Consider the following 20,353-nt stretch of genomic DNA (forward strand, 5'->3'; position numbering starts at 1 on the left):
AATTACCAAACATCTGCTCTTCTTATCATCCTGTGAATTACTCTCCTCCCCTTTGAAGCCTCAGGTTCCTATCTCATTCTTTAGCTCAGGATGGCATCTGCCCAACTTGCCCTTGGGTCTCATATTTTATGGGACCCCTGTACCTATGTAATTAAGTTTGTTTTTCTCCTGTTAATCTGTTTTATGTCAATCTAACTCATGGCCCAGCCAAAAAGAACCTAGAACAGTAGAGGAAAAAATTTTCCTTGCCTATAAAACCAAAATCAAATGTGAGCTTTTGTAGAGCCCACAAGCTAAGAAAGGTTTTTATGTTTTCAAAAGGCTAAAAAAAATCCCAAGAGTAGTAGTTCATGACACATGAAAAATATATGAAATTCACATTTCAGTGGCCATAAATCAAATTTTATTGGAACAACCATCCCAATTATTTATGTATCACCTGTGACTGCTTTTGTGCTACAAAGGCAGGAAGGAGTCACTGCAACCGAAACTGTATGGCCCGCAATGATGAAGGTAGTTGCTACCTGGCCCTTTACAGAAAACTTGCTGACCCTGTCCTTTCTCATTCTACACATTTCTGGTATCCTCACCACCTCAGAATCCATGTGCTTTATTACTTTCCATTTGTGCAGATTATTTATTTCTCTTGAAATCCTAAGTCAGGGGTGCTACCTCCATAAAAATGGCTTTTACTCCATTTTAGAAAGTATTATGTGATAACCAAGATTTTCAAAAGATCGTAAAAACAAATGACGCTTCATCCCTTCCAGATGGTTAATATAGTTTAATGTGCGTGCCCACGGACTTGTGATACCACTACTAAATTGTTTTCACACTTTCTCAAATGCTGAAATAAATGAATTTTGCTTCTGAATCATAATTGAAATGCTAATCAATGAAAGAGGAACTAAGCCCATTTCTATGGTATAAAATCAAAATACACGAGCTTGTGGTACCACTATTTTTCAGAAGATTAATTTCAGGCAATTGAACTGCCCTTCTGGAGAATATAAAGAATGGTTTAAATGGCTTCGGGTGTAGCCTGCAAGCCCTGAGCAGACAGTATCAGTGAGCCAGCTGTCTGGGGCTGGGAGCGTGGGGCAAGGACGTAGCCGTGCTAGGGCAGCAAGCTCATTGCTGAGGAGGCTCTGCTACAGGCTGGGGTAGAGAGCTCCAACCACAGAGGGCCTCAGGAATGGGATTCTTGGCCTGCACCTGGGAGCGGCCAGATGCTCGGCTCCATCCCCCTCACCCCATCCACAGCACCATCACTGTTCAAGAGGGGCAGGGAAGGGGAGAAGCGACGCTGGTTCTCCTACTGTAGGTTTTCCCAGAAGCACTGCCTGAGGTGCATATTTGAGTCCAAGGAGTTTATCTTGGAGGCAGTCCCAGGAAACACCAGTCCAGGAATTGGGAAAGTCAGACAGGAAAGGGAAGGCAGACAATGAAGGATGTGTTACCAAGGACGCTCACATGGGTAGCTTGAACATAACGCCTCCAGGAGACTCTAGGAAAAGGCCTCACACACAAGCCTCAGCGTTATCCCACCTGAGGGGCAAGGCAGCTTCCTTAGCACTTTCATCCTGCCCTGATTGGGGCAGAGTAGCCTTCCCAGGACTCAGAGAAAGCCTCAGGCCAAGAAACACAGGTACTACTGGCAGTTGGAAGTCGGTCAGTGGGCCCTGAGGAGCTAAGGCCCAGTGGGTGTGGGGAGGGCACCAATGGCATCTGCTACAGCAGTTTTCTGACAAACCTACAGTGACCTTTCCTGGCCTCCATGCTGCTTCTAGGAGGATGGGGAGAGTGGGAGTAGATACAGGCAGGAGCCAGCCTACTCTACAAGCTCCACTCTCCCACCACTCCTGGCTCTTGTACCGCTGGGTTGGCTAAAGGGTTTAGACTGGAAAAGACAAGTTAGATGGTGTGGTTCCTGTGTTGTCATTGTACAAAGGATATGGGGTGGGGCACAGGGAGTGGAATTGACAAGCCCTTGGTTCTGGTCCCAGGTCTACCAATGCATACTTCTGGCAAGTTTAATAACTTTCTCTAGACTTTACATACCTCATCTATAAAACGAGAGTTGACTGGGTCTCAAACATCCCTTCTAGACTAGACTCAACAAGTGACACATACACAACCCCTTAGAATAAAAGAAAACCGACTTTGAGATTTCTCAGAAGCACCTGGGACTGCAAATTCACCTCCTTCCACCTCCCAGGAGATAGACTCCTGCTCCCCTTGCAGCCCATTAAAGCTCCATCCCTTTATCAGTATGGGGCTTGCCAACATCCTAGCAAGCTGTCAACCCACATAATTGTGCCTGGACCTTGCATTTGCACAGAGGCCACAGTAAAATGGCTGCTATCATGTCTGGTGTTCCTATTCTCCTCCCTCACTGAATATACTGGAAGCTGAGAGGTGCCCTGCCCTGGGTGTACCAGGATGTACCAGGATGTACAGGGGGCTGGTGCCGAACAGGAGGAAACATAGTATTCAATTACATGAAAGGTTTCATCTTACCTTTCCTTCCTGGCAGTGGTTTAAATGATATTGCAATTGAGCCCAAAGCAACAGACTGATCACTTACCAATATACACATTTCCAGATATGGTATAAATGAAGCTTGTCCACCCTGAAAAGGGACCAGCGACATTAAAAGGTTAGTGTCCATAATGCCAAAAGGAACAAAGAGATAACAATATCAAATATTTAATACTCTACATATGACATACAAATATATAAACTTATATAAGTTACAGATACAAAAGGTTTGAAGATGAAATCTTTTAGATATATATACATTTTAAAACTTAAGTTCTGTAAACAGTTTTTATTTATTTATTTATTTATTTATTTATTTATTTATTTATTTATTTATTTATGGCTGTGTTGGGTCTTCGTTTTTGTGCGAGGGCTTTCTCTAGTTGTGGCAAGCAGGGGCCACTCTTCATCGCGGTGCGCGGGCCTCTCACTATCGTGGCCTCTCTTGTTGCAGAGCACAGGCTCCAGACGCGCAGGCTCAGTAATTGTGGCTCACGGGCCCAGTTGCTCCGTGGCATGTGGGATCCTCCCAGACCAGGGCCCGAACCCGCGTCCCCTGCATTGGCAGGCAGATTCTCAACCACTGCGCCACCAGGGAAGCCCTGTAAACAGTTTTAAACACAGTCCCACATGCACGCGTTCACACACAAACACACACCCCCCCCCAAAACCTAAACGACTTGGCCTCAAGTATTCAAGAGCCACCCAAGTAGACAGTGTGCTATTCACTGGCTATATATCTATACGCCAACAGCTGTACTAACAAACAAGCTGTTCCTTCCAGGTCGAACATCATGTTAATAACTACAACACACCAGTCTGGCTTATCTTCAGTTCCTTAGGCCTCCAAACAGTTTTTTTTTGGGGGGGGGGCTGTGTTGTGTCTTCGTTGCGGTGCGCGGGTTTCTCATTGCGGTGGCTTCTCTTGTTGCGGAGCACGGGCTCTAGGTGCGCGGGATTCAGTAGTTGCGGCATGCGGGCCCTAGAGCACACAGGCTTCAGTAGTTGCGGCACGTGGGCTCAGTAGTTGTGGCTCACGGGCACCAGAGCGCAGGCTCCTTAGATGTGGCGCACGGGCTTAGCTGCTCCGCGGCATGTGGGATCTTCCCGGACCAGGGCTTGAACCTGTGTCTCCTGCATTGGCAGGCGGATTCTTAACCACTGCGCCACCAGGGAAGTCCCCTCCAAACAGTTTTAAGTGACAACCCGCTATCTGCCCTCTTGGAATGAGCACTGGATTTCCACGGATATTTATGTATTGTCCCTATGGCCCAGAGGAGATGCTGCAGTGCCACTGAGAGACATGAATGTAGGAGTAGCCAGCTCAAAACAGAATCAGAACATCAATCCGTGTGCCTTTGGGAGAAAAGAAGATCTGCGAAGGGAATGTGGGGCCGAGTCCAAGGTACAAGGGCAGGACCCAGACTGGAGTCTGTGAGAGAGTCAACGTGGTGGCAGAGTAAACAAAACCACGGCAGGCATGGAAGAATCACAGAGGACAAAGTAGACTCTAGGGATGTGGCTGTGCTGGCAGGTGGGTTGAAAAGTGCAAGAGAGGCCCACGTGATAAGGCATGACTGATCAAACTTAACATAAACTGAGTCTGCTTCGGAAAGCCTGAAGGATGGCAAAACAAAGACAGACACTCGGGTGGACGCCAGACGATATTTTTTTCATCCTCCTATTTCACACTTTTTCCTCCCCGAGATTTTACGAGAATGAGTGTAAGGGCTCTGGAATTAAGTCTATCTGCTCAGAGCACACTCGCTCTTTTGCTCCCTTACTGACCCACTGGCTCAGTCTTCTGAGCTCGGCCTCCCATCATCCAGTGACCAGCTACCACTCAGGTGTACTTGCTGTGGGTGGAGACAGAAAGACGAAGGCACAGCCAGGGGTCTTCACGTTGTCCAATTTGGGGGGAGGGAGGTTCGTGCTAGATGCTGAAAACACATGCTAACTGTTCCCAGCCCATAAATATCATTAGCAATTCGGTATTTGTGTTTTCAGTTTCTTTTCTCTTTTATGTACTATATATTATTTGCTTAAAAACTAGAACTCAGTGTTCTATTTTGGATACCTTTCCAAAACACAGAGAAATAACTCATCCTTGGGAAAGACTGCAAAGCATTCCATTGCAAGGACGTGTTGTGATTGACATAATCGATCCTCTCCTCATGGTTGAAAGGTATTAAAAAATTAATGGTTTCCAAGTTTGACAGAACCTCAAAGCTCTCAATTGTTCAAGTGGGTTTTTATTTGGAATCATTTTGATTGTTCTAATCTCATTTCTCCTCCACCCCCTTTGCTTCATTCCTACTCACCCTTCAAGCAGAAAACTAGTCTACACATAATTGCCACGGTCTGTTTTCTTTCTCTTTTTATCTTTTTAAATCTTTTATCCAGAAGGACCAAACATTTGCTTAAAGGAATGGCCAACTCAATGTATTATGTGCATTCACCTACTGTTACTCCTTGCAAAAGTCTTCCATTAGGATACAAGCTCCACCTTCACCATTAATAACACAATTCATGCTACTGGCTAGAAGGCACAGAGTGTTACAGGGAATAAAATAGGAAAAGAGGGCAATTTCCTTTTTTCCTTCTTTTTATCATGTTGTCTATCTGCACTTGCTTCTATTAAACCTAGTTTAATTCCCACTAAGCATTTTTTCTTAAAGCTATAGCAAAACAAGAGCCAAATCATGTGAATGCTTACTATATGTTTATGAACTACCACATTTTTTTGGAATTCCTTCTCTGCCAAGAGCAGGATTGTATCATCAAAGAGTTCTCTTGTGAGATTTTCAGGTCCTTCTCATCTTTCTTTGTTCCCCTATCTTTCCTCCCACTTTTCTGTCCTGCACCAGGAATGGATACCATCCTGGCGTATTTATTTCTGCCTGAGGTCACAGGCCCTGCAACTGTGGTCTCCAAGCTACTGGCTCTTCACAGCTGGGACGCTCTTTCCCCTCCCACCCTCAGTCAATGACAACGAACAGGAGTTGGGTTGAAGGTCACATTTACCCCTCGTCCTGTAGCTTGGTTTAATCGGCAACACATTTATGTCAGCCCTCCTTCAGTCCAACAGAAGACGTGGAAAACTTTTCTTTTAAACACGTAAATCATTTTCTGTGGCATTTGCTCTCATTTCCAGGGAGGTTCCCAATTCTTGCAAACATCCCTAGTGAGAGCGTTTCTTGGCCTACATTCCTTGCCTTAACCCAGCTCATTTTCCTTCCCCCTCAGTCTTAAGTTCATTATTTCAAAGAACTTTCCAATGGCTGCTTATACATGTATGTGTAGAGAAAGTAGAAAAACATGACTTGGTGGCAGGCCAAATCCATGACAAAGGTCAGCTCTGGGTTCGGAAGGGGAGAGGGGAACAGGGCTAAGGAGAGAAGAAACCTCTACCCAAACTCTGGGTCACACCAGATGCCACACCTCAAAGCAGTGCTGGTTCCTAAGAGCCTCCCCCCAGATAGCTCTGCATTCAGCTTGGGTAGGCAGCTCACTCACCATGGACCTCATGCCTGGCCTCCTGGACAGGAGGCAGACCCACCGGGTCTTCCCTTCCCCCTCCTCATTCCACCAAATTATTTGTTAATTTTTCCTTTGAAATAATTTCAGACATACAGAAAAGTTACAAAAATAGTATAGAGAATTACCGTACACCACTCACCCAGATTCTCCAAAAGCTAACCTGTTATCACATATGCTTTAACATTCTCTCTAGAAATATACATCATTCTTTTTTTTCTGAAATATTTGCGAGTAATCTTGGAGACATGATACCCCTTTACCTTGAAATAATTTCCTAAAAACAAGGATATTTTCCAACGTAACCCTAGTGCACTTACAAAAATTATGAAATTAATACAGTATCAGTTAAAAAATTATGACCATTAATACAATACTATTAGCTATGTACAGATATTCAAATTGAGCTAGTTGTCTCAGTTAGGGCAAAAAGAAAAAAACATGTCTAGGCCAGGATGGAATCCAGGTTCACATGCGGCATTTAGTTGTCATGCCTCATCTCCTTTCATCTGAAATAGTTCCTCAGTCATTTTCTTCATTAAAAGTACAGACCCATTATTTTGTAGAATGTCCCTCAGTTTGGGTTTGTCTGATGTGTCCTCATCATTAGACCACATTGTTTGTTAATCCCTTTCCCTCTCAACTTTAGAGACTGGTTTTTGTTTATTTTCAATACTTTAGTATTTTAGTTCAGAAGAGCACAAAGGATGAAACAATGAACATAGACATTGGCATATTTATTTCATATCCTTCTTCTCTTTTACAGATAAAATCATATAGGTGAGAGAAACAGCCCCTAACTGGTTGCCTCCAATCAGTTTTCTACAGCCAGAGAATGTGACTTCGTTGCAGGAGAAGGGGGCACGAGAGAATGGTCACGCCCCAGGTCTCATCCGAGTCCCTGGGACGGGCTGCCAAGTGAGGGTCCTTGGCTTCACAAAGGAAAGAATTCAAGAGGGAGCTGAAGTAGAGTGAAAGCAGATTTATTCAGGGAGATGTGTGCTCCATAGACAGAGTGCAGTCCATCTCGGAAGGCAAGAGAGGCCTCTAGGGTATGGGGTGGTTAGATTTTATGGGCTGGGTAATAGGCTAACGAGTGGGAGGAGTATTCCAGCTAATTTGGGGAAGGGGCGGGGATTTCCAGGAATTGGGCCACGGCCCATTTTTCTGGCCTTTTATGGTCCACCTCGGAATTGTCACGGCAACTGTGGGTGTGTCATTAACATGCTAACGTATTACAATGAGCGAATGATGAGGCTCAAGGTCTACAGGAAGTCAAACCTTCTGCCATCTTGGGCCTAGTAGATTCCAACCAGTTTTCGTTGTACATATCTGCTTCGATTGTCCCATCTCTCTCTCTCACTCTGACTCCCATCTCCCTCTTTCATTTATACAGATCCTTATGATTACATCAGCCCGCCTGGATTACCCAGGCTAATCTCCCCATCTCAAGATCCTTAACTTAATCACACCTGCAGCATCCCCTATACCATGCAAGGTAACACATTCAAAGGTTCCAGGATTAGGACGTGGACATCTTCATGGGGCCATTATTCTGCTTGCCACAGAATAATGCGATAAACTATATGTTCTCTAAAGAAATTTTGTTGACTGATGTACATATACTCTAAAGAAAAGTTAAAAGTTGAGGGAAGCAAAATTAAGTTTTTCGATACCATAACAATCCTCCATTTTTTAACATTCCGGATCATGCTTTTAAATGCCAAGTAGCAGGGATACTGTGAAGGTTTTTCGATACCATAACAATCCTCCATTTTTTAACATTCCGGATCATGCTTTTAAGTGCCAAGTAGCAGGGACACTGTGAAGGAAGATGGAGAAAACAGAGTGCTTGTTGAGGGCCCAACTTTGATGCAGTCAGTCAGAAGACAAAGGGGACAGGAGGACCAAAAGGCACAAGTTTCTTGGCAAAGATTGATATTTTCCTAGAAATACAGATTTACTTCCTTCTCAATGAATGATAACACACAGTGTTATCTGTATATCAGTTTGCAGCAAGGGAAATCAGACTGCTTTGCAAGAGATGGTAAAAGTCACTGCAAAAAAACAAAAAACAAAAAACACAACTACTTATTCTTATTTTAGCCAAGAACCAACAGGAAAAATGTGAGAGGAATCTGGTACTGTCAGAGACTCAACAGATTGGATTCTTTGTAAGTGATGCACCATCTAGCTCAATTCCTGATATCAAGTGCCTTCCAAATCATCACTGCATGAAACATCTGTTTTCTGCAAGATTAGCACAACCCTACAGAAACGTGCCTTGCCCGAAGGAAATAAAGAGATGGTAAAAATCGATTCCAATATTATTTATGGGATGGAATTCAGATAAAACCTGTCTGACTCATGAGAAATGTTTCCAGTCTCCCTTAACTGGATGTCCCTTGGGACATATGCTTTTTCCTGGTGTCAGAAATGGGATGGTAGCAGTGTATGCCTCTATTTCTATCCCTTTAGTTTGGTAATGATACAACAAAGTCAACATTAGTTACATTGCAAAGCTTATGCCAAAAGCCAAACATAACCCAGACATCCACGTCAAATCCCTTTACCATGAGTAGCAAAACAATCAAAATATTATAAACAAAACATGCTCAGGACCCAGCCAATGGGCTACACATTTCAAGGAATATTTGATGCAACAAAGCACTCAAATAAAATGAATTTAGACAGTCCTTGAACTTTATACTGGAATTTGACCTGGAAAGGCGGTTAAAAAAAAAAAAAAGACAAAAGGTGAGCTTGACTTGAAAGGTTTGATAATAAAATTTGTACAGTATAATTTTACTAGCCAATATGCTGGGTTACAGGCAGCCAGTGCTATTGAGTCTGTAAATAATAAGTGCTTTATAATACCTGAATTAATTGTTTGTCTGGCACTGGACAGGGAAGCCTCAAACGTCAGACTTGTCACCTAACGCAATGAAGCCATGTATGACTGTATACGGGGGGTGAGGGCACGGGAGGGGGGAGAACACACGGTAACTGGAAGTGACATATTGGAAAAGAAAGGTTCTTCTGCATAACTGGGTTTATAACAGACTTGTTTAAAGTGGGTTTACAGCGACTCAGTGATATACATGCATTTCTAAGCTACTTGTTTTTGTATGCATTCCAAAACATTTTTGAAAACAAATCTCAGGTTTAAAATTCATAATGACAAAATAATCTAGAAGTACAGCTTTGTAAACTGACAGATACACAGTCTCTTATGAGGCAATATATAGGGTGGCAGCGGAGTGCAGAGTCAAAATTAACATGAACCACACACGCAAGTGTTGGTGGGGTCATGCAGAAAGTGCAGACCAGTGTGCAGCAGCCAAGCGCAGGGAACAAAGGGAGCACACGCTGACAGGGAAGCGCTAAATGCATCGTAGGAAACCAATGGCGTCGAACGTCGCCGTTCAACCAAGCCATACGAGCAGACTCGGAGGAATTTCCATGAGGTATTGTCTGGTCACAAAAGCAAGATGCAAAAAATATATTTCTGGTATGATTCCATTTTAGTAAAACAAGGACAAAATAACCCTGTATGTGTGTGTATTTACATGCACATATATGAAAGCGGAGAAGAGTAAGTGTTGAGAAAAACATTGTAAGATCTAATTCAAGGATATATCTGGCATCTACTCCAGATCTGGGATATACAGGGAGGATACTGCTATGGGTGGATGAGGGAGGGAAAGGGTTTAGAGGAAAACAAACTCGAAAGTAAAAGAAAAACCCACAGCACTAAATCTTCAAGCACACGTGCTATCACATTTATTGTTATAAAAATTACGCATGAAGGTAGGCATATGCATTCATGTAAAAAATCTTTCTGTACTTAAAAATAGCCAGAATGAAAAAATCCAAAGAAGAAAAGAATGGGTCCGAGGTTGATGCCTAATGACCTCAGGGGTGGCCATTTTTAAAAATAAAACTGGCCTTAAACACTTGGGAGTTTTCTAACTGTTCTTTGGATTTAAACGACCACTTAAAAGTAAATCCTCCATAACAAAAGCTGTACCTCAATCAAGAATGCACTTGTTCATAACTAACACAGATTGGATTGCCCTCCAGGAACTCTGTGAGTCGAAGGTGGCCCAGAAGTCAGGAGACCTGGGTAAATGTCCTGCCGTGTCCAGCGAGTCCTCATGTGGCCTTGAGCAAGTAGCGCATCTGTTGGGTCTCAGCGTTCACAATGATAAAATGAGGGGCGGCCCCAACGGTTCAGCCCTAACATTCTATGAATTCCTCCTGATTTTCTTAACTTGAAAAGCTCAAGCAGTATTTGCTAATTTAAACGTAATTAAACGTAAACAAGGTTCATAGAACTTTGGGTTGAGGTTCAGAAACAAGTCCATTCCAGAGAAGGCAGCCCCTTGTGTTTTTTTTTTCCCCCTGAAATGATCACTAAGCTGCAGAGCCCATCATACCTTTAGGAATAGGGTGGGAATGCTTTGCTCCTTGGCCCAATTTGAAGTCCAAATATAAAGTTGGTGTGTAAGTGTAAATCTTGGACTGAAAAGAAAAAGGAAATCATCAGCATCTTTCCAAGAATAAGGTTCATCTTTACTTCAGCTGGACCCTCTGTCATGGGCCTGGAGTCTGGATCCATTAACATATACAATTCCTCCTTGGGAGATGCCGTTAAAGCGGGGAGGATGGGCTGCCAATATAGCCCCCTTCTGAGGGTCTAGTCTAAAAGTTAGCCCTCCTAGCTTGACAAGCTAATTTCCAGATGACAGCTGTCTCCCTACAGCCCTTTCTCAAATATGATCCAATGTCAATAGCTTACTGCCTAATAGCTGCTCCAACTTTCTCACTTCTACCCTTCTACTGAATATGGTAGGTTAATGCACATCAAATGCATGTTTCTTCCCCAGGTCTCAATAAAGCCATGTCTATTTTGAAATTCAAAGAGAGCAGCCTGTAAATATTTTTATTTGTTCTAACTTGGCCCTCTTGCATAAACAGGTGGTCCAACGCTGCTGGCCTGAAAAAGCCACAGCTCAAAATGTAAGAAAGACCCACTTTTGCAGGATTTTCCATTGTAAACAGTGGCTTTGATTCGATCAACAGTTAAGCAGAGTTTGTAATTCAATATAATACCATTCTGAATCACTGGCACAGACCAAAATCTGAGGGATTATCACTGTTGCCATAAACTTTATGATGTTTCATTGTTTATCACAAAGTCCCCGTGGTTCTGTTCTACTTATTTTTTGTAACTTAAAAAACACACAGAGATGAAAAAGTACATAACACCAGATTTGGCAAGGATGTGGAGTAACTGGAACCTTCATACGCTGCTGGTGGGACTGTCACTTGATGTAAACACTTGAGAAAACTGTTTGGCAGTACGTAGTACAGACGAATATATGCATAATCTATGACCCAGCATTCCAACTCAATAGGCGTATCCCCAACAGACATGTCCACCTAAAGACATGTACTCAAATCTTGAGAGTGACACTGTCAGCAATAGCCCCAAGCTGGAAATATTCCCAATGTCTTTAATGACAGAATGGATAAATGAACTGTAATATATACAAGGGACTACAATACAGCAAGGAGAATGAACGAACCCAGCTCTATGCAACAACTCAGATGACTCTCACAAGCACGGTGCTGAACAAACGAAGGCAGACACAGATTGTATAACATATGACTCCACTTCTATAAAGTTCAAAACGAGGCAAAACTAATCTATCGTATCAGAAGTCAGAAAAGTGGTTACCTTGGGAAGGTTAGTAACTGAATGGGGTTTAAAAGGGGGCTTCTGGAGCCTGGCAATGTTGTTTCTTGATTTCACGGATGAGTTCATTTGGTGAAAATCCTCTGAGCTGTACACATGATTTGTGTACTTTTCTGTGTATATGTTATATTTTAACAAAAAGCTTAACACTCATTAAAAACACGCATGTGTAAACAGACCACAAAAGAAAATCCAGAGCCCAGAATTATTTACTATCCTTGATAAAGGCATTATTTTGCAGAGAATAACTATGTAAACTCCCTGAGGACATGGACATATCTGCCCTTTTCACCCTGGGCCAATGCACAGGGCCTGTCACATAGTAGGTGTTGAATAAATATTTACCGAATGATGTTTCATAATGGAAAATCTCATGTATAATAACAAATTTATTTACAGTATACATAGCATATTCATCAGTTGCTTTACCAACACGTAGCAAAATGCCTCTCTTCAGGACAAGTGATTAGGTATGGCCCAAGTGTATGTCTGTACTTTAAGTTTTAGAATAGAGAATTGCAAATAATGCTATCAGAAGATTGTTCCCTTTCCTGTAAAAGTCTCATGTATTGAAGCTTTGGACTTTAAGTGGTCTGGTACGTGGTTTTATGTGGCTTAGGAGGACAAGCTGCATCTACACAGCTCCAAAAGCTGGAAAGGCAAATTCCCCTGTTCATACATAAATGAAAGCAGAAAGACCTGTGACACCAAGGGCAAGCTGAGGCCAAAGATTCCCAATCAATCTGAAGAGCTTGGAACACACATGAAACAAGGGCAGCACCCGCGGGATGCAGGGTCTGATCCTCTAGCATCATGAGGTGCGTAAGGCACCATCTGGAAAGGATCTGGTTTTGCCTGATGAAGACTTCTAAAATTACTTCTTAAAAGATCAAGGGGAAACTTCACTTAGTATCGGATGACTCCTCTTCCTGGGCAATATTTTGCTCTCTTCCAGAAAAAGAAGGTTCAAGCATCTTTCCCAACCTCTGCCTCCGGGGCCGCTGCAGTATCCCTGCCTACAGCGAGGACATGAATCAAAAAGAGGCTCTTGGCTTAACTTTTACTAGAATTCTCCCAGAATGTAGTCATAAAAATCATTCCAACCTGGAAACCGGAGCCTCTGATGCTGGTATTGCTTTTCCTGCTGACTAGCAAAGCCTTTATCTTCTTCGGGGCTTAGTTCACTCAATCTGAAAATCTGGTGTTGGGACTTCACTGATGCTGAAGTGTATTTCTGGTTCTGAAATCTGGAGTCACAAAATTTTAATGTCTTCCTCCACTTTTTAATATTTTAAATTCCCTTCTGATTTCTCAGACTAGAGCTGTAGAGAAGTGAGAACGTGGCTGGGGTGAGGGAGGGCCACGAGGGCTGTGGGGAGTGAGTAGGGGGCTGCTGGCTCACCGCACTACTCTTGCCCTCAACCTCGGCCATCAGCTTTGCCCTCCTGGTGAGCTCTTCTTTTCTTCCCGCCTCTAGCTTCTCAACCTAATCCATATTGTCCCCAAAACAGTAACCTCTCTCTCTAATGCTGCGAGGACACAGCTATGTGTATGCACACAGACACAGAATTCTGTACTTACGTATTCGTTTACAAAACTGTAAACAAACCAATGAGAGACATTATAAAGCCACAAATATATCCTACTGCCTTACAGTGTGAAAAGGGCTACAGGGAAATTTGAAATTCATTTTGAAGGTGTTTTTCACAACATCTATAGCCAAAAACAGAATTCTGATTCTACTCTCCTTTTTGTACTGAAAATCAGATCATTGACGGTTTCAACATAACACGTCTTGAATAATCAACTACCCAAAACCTATATGTACATTATTCTATTTCAGTTAATCCATCCTGAGATAAAATTCAATTTGAAAGCTGTTCCCATGAGTGTGTGTATACATATATGTATGGATATATATACACACACACAGTTTTTGAGAAGCAGATAGGTATTGCTTTTTTAAATTTTGATCTTCCTTGGTACTGCTGGAATAGCAAATGTAAATTCTGTTCATTTAACTCAAAGATGATAATGCCAGTCTCAAATGCACTTTGAGCAAACCTGGACTTAATTTTTCCATCACACACACTGCTGCTTTGCAACTATAAAGAAATATCGCCATTAGGCACACTCTTTCCTGAGTTCTGTTTTGTTTCTTTTCATGTATAGTATTAAACTATTAATAGACCCTCAAAATAGAATGAAAATTTAATTAAGCAAATCATTCTTTTTTGCTCTCAATCTATCTATTTCCACAGGATTAAAATAAACTGGTCCAAGGCAACCTAGAATAAAACATTTCTCTATAAATCTGTTTCAGCATGTACCGAACTAATGCACCTGAATTCCATCAATGAAATTACTTTCTTTTTCCTTTTTCTCCTTTTTGGTCCTGATTAATACTGCCTGCACAGGTACTAAAATCCCAAGCTATTCCTCTTTTGTCTTTCTTCTCATTTCTTAATTCTCTGTTCAAAGCATTTGGGAAACTTATCTTTAAAGGTTTTAGTCTGTATTTTAAAAGCCCAATGGCTTAAAATCTTACAGTTCAAATACCATGTAAGCAAGACTTCTAGAAGTGAAGTAACAGAACTCTTTATGAGATGTGAAGGGTAAATTTTGGCTAACCTCTAACAACAGGGGTGCTACCAAATCCAGACAAGCCCTGTCTCTCTTTATAAATATGTCAGAATTAAACCCTAAATGAGTCTAAGACACCACTCCAATAATGACCACAAAACAAGCAAGACAAAAAAACAAGGTCTACGAAACCACTTCCTTCTGAACCTGAACTACCTTCATCTTCTATCCTTCAAAGACCTCCCGCTTCCCCTGGCTTTTGGTATGATACCCATGTTAAGCTGGTTTCCTTCCTCTGCTTTTATTCTTAAATGTGATCTTAATTAGAAGATGAAATCACTTCCACATGGAAGCTATGTGGCTTAGTACGTCTTCCCAAGAAAAAGAAGAGTGCTATGTTGCTTGCTACGCATAAGCATGGTAAAGAAAAGAAAGTATCTTTCATCTTGCCACTGCTCCTTTCAGATAACTGCCACCCATTTATCCCTGAATGCTGCAATTTTGCCACCATGCTGGCCTTCCCTAAAAGCACGGGGCAGCAATTTGCTACATGTCAGAGCTATAATAAATACTTTCACATCTTTTTGAGAACTATTTCGAAAACCCTTGATGATTCAGTGATTTACTCAGGAAATGCACTTGAATTCTCAATCTTACTAGACGTTGCTTAAGCAAATTACTCTAAGATAACAAGTGCAAATCCTCAGTATTTTATAAAAGAAAGAAACAGTGCGTATACCTATTCCTGGACTCTTACTCTCATGTTGGATCATCCCCCTAACGTTGGGCATTTCGTTTTACAGTTGTTCTTTGTTTTTTTGCATCACTGTTAACTTTTGATGAACATCTTTGCACATAAAATTTTGACCACATTTCTATTTTTTTCCTTCACAGTGAAATTGTACATCTAAAAGTCTAGACATTTTAATAGGGCTCTTGAGATATCTACAGGTTTATGGCCAAACGCAATGTGGCTAAAAGTGTGCTAGCTGGTCAACACGATGACGTGACTGAACAGCAATTTTCCTGAACAAGTCTACTGCTAGTCATTGGCTTTTCTGGTCTCCGTAATTTTGCTATACCACAGGGCCGTTTTCCAACTCATTAGGTGCTCCAAATAGTGGCTTTTTTTCATTCATCTGATCTCTTATTGTTAGAAAGTTAACTCATTCCAATAAATTCCCTGTTGTTACACATTAAAATTTTTTTCCCCAATACATCCTTGTCCAAAAATAGAAGAGAGGGATTAATTGCTGGGAAAAAAAAAAGAAAAGGAAAAGAAAAAACATACCTGGAAATGCCTGAAAAAACAGACAAAAAGAAAAAAAATCAGGAAAAAACTTAACCTAAAAAAAAGTCTAAAGGCACAACCTCCACAGTACAGATACCAATATTTGAACAACCAGTGTCTAGCAGCATCTGTTTTTCAACAAAAAGATCAGTTTTACCAATTGTTACACTAACTGAAATGCTTTCATCCAAACTGTTTTTGGTCAAATCAGTTGGTAATTACCTGTAAAAAGTGCCCATCTCATCAAATAAATGACCATCTTATCTTTTTTTAATCTTAGCTTATTTAAGAAGCAGAAATCGATATCTCGTTACTCTTTTAATTTGACTATTAGTTTGGGTGATATTATTTTAACAAGTGCTACTAAATATTATTAACATAAGAATAACAATAACTAAATATATTGAGGGCTTAGTATATACCAGGCACGATTGTTTTTTTTTTTTTTTTAATTTATTTGTTTATTTTATTTTTGGCTGGGTTGGGTCTTTGTCGCTGCGCACAGGCTTTTCTCTGGTTGTGGCGAGCGGGGGCTCCTCTTGTGGTGCGCGGGTTTCTCATTGAGGTGGCTTCTCTTGTTGCAGAGCATGGGCTCTAGGCACGTGGGTTTCAGTAGTTGCAGCACGTGGGCTCAGTAGTTGTGGCTCGCGGCTCTAGAGCGCAGGCTCAGTAGTTGTGGTGCACGGGCTTAGTTGCTCCGCAGCGTGTGGGGTCTTCCTGGACCAGGGCTCGAACCCGTGTCCCCTGCACTGGCAGGCGGATTCTCAACCACTGCGCCACCAGGGAAGCCCCAGGCACTATTCTGTATGCTTGATGTGTATTAATTTGGCCGCTTGTATTTCCCTTTTTATAAAATATCTGCTCATTAACCTATTTATGTTTTCATTCATTACTTAGCTGCCTCATTTAAGAAATACCGACTGAGAGTCTCTAGTGTGCTAGTCATTGGATATGTATATCGGTGGATAACAGATCTGCTCAGCCTTTGTGGTTTACTTCCTAGTAAGGAAGACAGCTTAACAAATTAAATATAAAATTACACATGCCATAAATGAAATAAATAGGGCAGAGGGGAGAAAATAAAATGGGGGAGGAATGGAAGGCCTCGAATGAGAAGAGTTGGGGGTAAGAGGTTTCTGGGCAGAGAAGGGAGCACAGCATGTGCAAAGGCCTTGAGGCAGTGAAGAGCCTGGAGGATCTGGACACTGACAGCAGAGCCACGTGCAGACAGGAGGAGGAGGAGGCTGCAGAGAATGGCATGAGATGAGTTTAGAGAGTTAGAAAAGACCCAGGCAGGATTTCTTTAAAGTACAATGGGAACACATTGATCCAATTTTTATCGTAAAGAGATGTCTTGAGCTGCTACGTGGAGAGCTGGAAGGGAGTAAATAAGAGAGGGGAGACCCCTGAAGAGGCTGCTGCAGTGGGCCTGGCGAAGGCTGGGCAAGGGATGGGAGAGAAGTAGATTTCAAATATATTTCAGACTAGATGTAGGTAGGGGAGGAGATGGAATAAGGATGACCGCCATGTTTCCACTCTGAGCAGTGAGTGATGGTGCCATTCACTCATTCAGACGGAGAAGACTGGAAGGGAAACGAGTTTGTGTGTGTTTGCTGTCAAGGCAGGTGGGGGTAGGGGAACAAGACTTCAACTTTTGCCATTTTAACTTTGACGTGCCTGGGAACCATGCAAACGGAGATGGCAAGTAGGCAGCTGAATGTATGAGTCCACACAGAGCTCAGAGGTGAGGCCTGTGCTGTAGAAATGTGGGAGTCGTTTGAAAGTGGGAGACATTTGAAACTTACCAAGAGAATAAATCTTAAAAATCCTCATCACACACACAAAATTCTGTAATTATGTATGGTGATGGATGTTAGCTAGGCTTACTGTGTATTGTGGTGATTATTTCACAATATAGACAAATATCAAACCACTATGTTGTACACCTGAAACTAACATAATGTTACATATAAATTACAATCCGATAAAAATATAAAATAAATGTGGGAGTTGTAAGACTATAAATGGTATCTAAGTCCATGGGATGGGTGAGATCATCCAGGGAGACAACATTCAATGAGAGAGAAGAGGACTCAGGACTGAGATCCAGGGAAGCTGGGTGTTTAGGGGTCTAGTAGAGGAAATGGCACCTACCTGAGAAGTGAAACTGAGAAGGAGCAAAGAGCACCCAGAGACACAAGAATGTACTACCTCAGAGGCCAAAGAAAGCAAAGACAGTGTGGAGAAGGAGGAAGCATGCAACCCATGGAAAGGAAGGAAAACAAAGACCTCTGGGTTTGGCCACATGGAGTAGTGACTCAGTGCACTGATGGGGGTGGCCGCCAGGTAGAGAGCCTCGACGAGGTGGGGAAGTGGAGAGAACACGGGCCGACAAATCTTCTGTGAAGTGTGACTCAGAGAGGGAGCAGAGAACTGCGGGGTGTGGGGTTAAGGGAGTTTGATGCTTCTCATCAATTTATATGAGAGGGTTTCTTAAAAATAAATTAAAGCTCTTTGTCCTTAATACCATTTGTTGGAAAAATCTTGTTTTGGCCTTTCATTTCATTTATGGCATTTCTGACATGGATTAGATCTATCCAGCTTTTCCTTCCAATGCTTTTAAACTTCGAAAGTCTTTCCCAAGCAAAGATCATGTTAAATGTTTGCCTGTCTTTTTCTAGTTCAAATTTTTTAACATTTAATTCTTTGATCTACGTCAAATTTATTTTCCTATGAGGGATGGGATCATGAGCAAAACTGGTTTCTTTTTATGAATGTTTAACCAATTGTCCCAGTTGACTTCTTCTTCTCTTTTCCCCAGCTGATGACCGTCTTCTGTATCGCTAAGTTCGCACCTATACTTGGGTCTATTTCGGGTAGGTTCTCTTTCTGCCAATCACAAAAAAGAGGCTCAGTGGAAAAAACTTCACTGACGAGCTCAGGAGACTCAACTAAGAGAGGACGATCTACTCCATAGGAGTTCTGGGCATCACCCAGGCCATGGCCCACGGGGCTTCCCAATCTCATCTTCCTGCCACCACTTTCCTGCTCTCACAGACCCATTCTCTCCACCACTTACACCTCTGTACACACTCAAGAAACTCACTGCCAGATCCATGGTCCCAGTGTGAAGAACCATACCTTCCCCTTTCTTCGGGAGGTCTTACGATTTGAGGAAATGAAAAGTAGATTTACCACGTTATTTAAAGCCAACTTCCAACTCTTGTTGTTGACAATAGGCTGATGCTCTTCAACCAAAGGGTAAATGTCTTCTGTCTCCAATCCAAAGCACTCTGATTTCTGAATTCTTGATTATTTTAAAGAATTCTGATAAGGAGTGGGAGAGATTAGTTTCCATCCTCAGTGCCAAAGGTATTACAGGAAGGATTAAAACCCTGTAATCACATTTTGACATACACATGAAGTGCTACGCAAAGAGAAGACAAGAAACTCTTGGGCAAAATGCCAATGACTCTGTATAGGGTGAGAGCTAGAGAGGGCCAGACCACATTTTTAACTTCTATCAGCCATAAAGGATTGCGGAAAATCTTGACCATCAAGCTGTCCAGCTGACCAGGAATTGTGGACATAGCCAAATTATTCTACAGTCTAGTCTTGAGAGTATCCTCTTTCAAGAAGCATTTTAATCAATAGTAACACTTGAGTCCCTCTCTTCTCACCTTGTATTTGGGGGACAGGTAGTGAGGAGAGAAGAGCTAAGGGGGAAGGGAATAAAGATGCTGACAGGACTCATGGGCCTGAAATTTAATCAGAGACATGTTAACTGTGAAAGTAAGACTTTGATTTCTTCACCCTTTGAGTCAGCATCCTTGCCTGAAATTGGGTTACAGATGTTCAAATTTTTTTTGGAAAATTAAAACCAGAGAAAGAACAAATGCCCATCCCTTATATGAATAATCCATCCATAATCCTACAAAGGCAACAGTACAATGAACTCACAAATGACCCCCAAATATGCCAACTGGGAGCCTTCTTATCGTTTATCTCCCATCCATGGGTAATGTTTTTCAAGGCTGAGTCAGTAAATCTATTAACAGATGCTAGAATATTCCTTACAGGGCTTTATAACACTTTTAATCTCTATAAGTTACACTTGGTATTTACTAAGGGGTTTTAAGAGTTCTTGTAAGAAAGTGCATCGACATGGGAGACTATTTGGCAAAGACATGATTTCACAGGGCTCTGGGGACAGACGATCGTGTAGACATGAACCTTCAATTTCACGTCTAAGGGGGAATCTATTATGGCACAAGGCTTCTCCTATGTGATTGTTTGCAGGATGTTCTGACATAGTCGAGGCATCTGAAGACAAGTGGCTGAAGGTACCCTTTTGGTGTAGAAAGAGATGGAGGTTCATTCTGAAGCTTTCTTCCATGAAAATGAGCTAAGGCATTCCCAAACTGGAGACAAACATACTCGGCAAGTTTATGTACAAGGGCTGAATGGTGTGATAAGGCAGGGCTACTGTGCACATCAAATGGGACAAAACTCAGGAGACCTGAGTTTCGGTCTGGGTTCTTTCCACAACGAGATGTGTGACCTTTGGCCCAGCTGAGTTGCCGCGTTCTCATCTACAACGTGGCGGAGGTGGAGAGCTGCTCTCTCATGTCTACTGCTGC

General features: G+C 42.1%; 1 protein-coding gene across 6 annotated transcripts in view; it reads right to left on the minus strand.

The window, feature by feature from the left end:
* Positions 1-20,353, minus strand: part of PIR (pirin) — a 111,088-nt gene that overhangs the window by 23,127 nt on the left and 67,608 nt on the right. For 5 of the 6 annotated variants that reach the window (XR_014258920.1, XR_014258921.1, XM_082447257.1 and 2 more), the window contains exons 6-7: positions 10,518-10,602; positions 2,588-2,632 (exon numbers count right to left, since the gene is read on the minus strand). Coding sequence is in view for 4 of the 6 variants with exons in the window: in XM_082447257.1 (XP_082303383.1) it covers positions 2,588-2,632; positions 10,518-10,602 (130 nt within the window). In the remaining 2 variants the exon portion in view is untranslated. The remainder of the gene's footprint in view (positions 1-2,587; positions 2,633-10,517; positions 10,603-20,353) is intronic. The other variant, XM_082447259.1, reaches the window with a different exon arrangement.

Source organism: Balaenoptera physalus (assembly GCF_965194825.1).
Source record: "Balaenoptera physalus genome assembly, chromosome: X".
In the NCBI taxonomy this organism is placed as follows: Eukaryota; Metazoa; Chordata; class Mammalia; order Artiodactyla; family Balaenopteridae; genus Balaenoptera; species Balaenoptera physalus.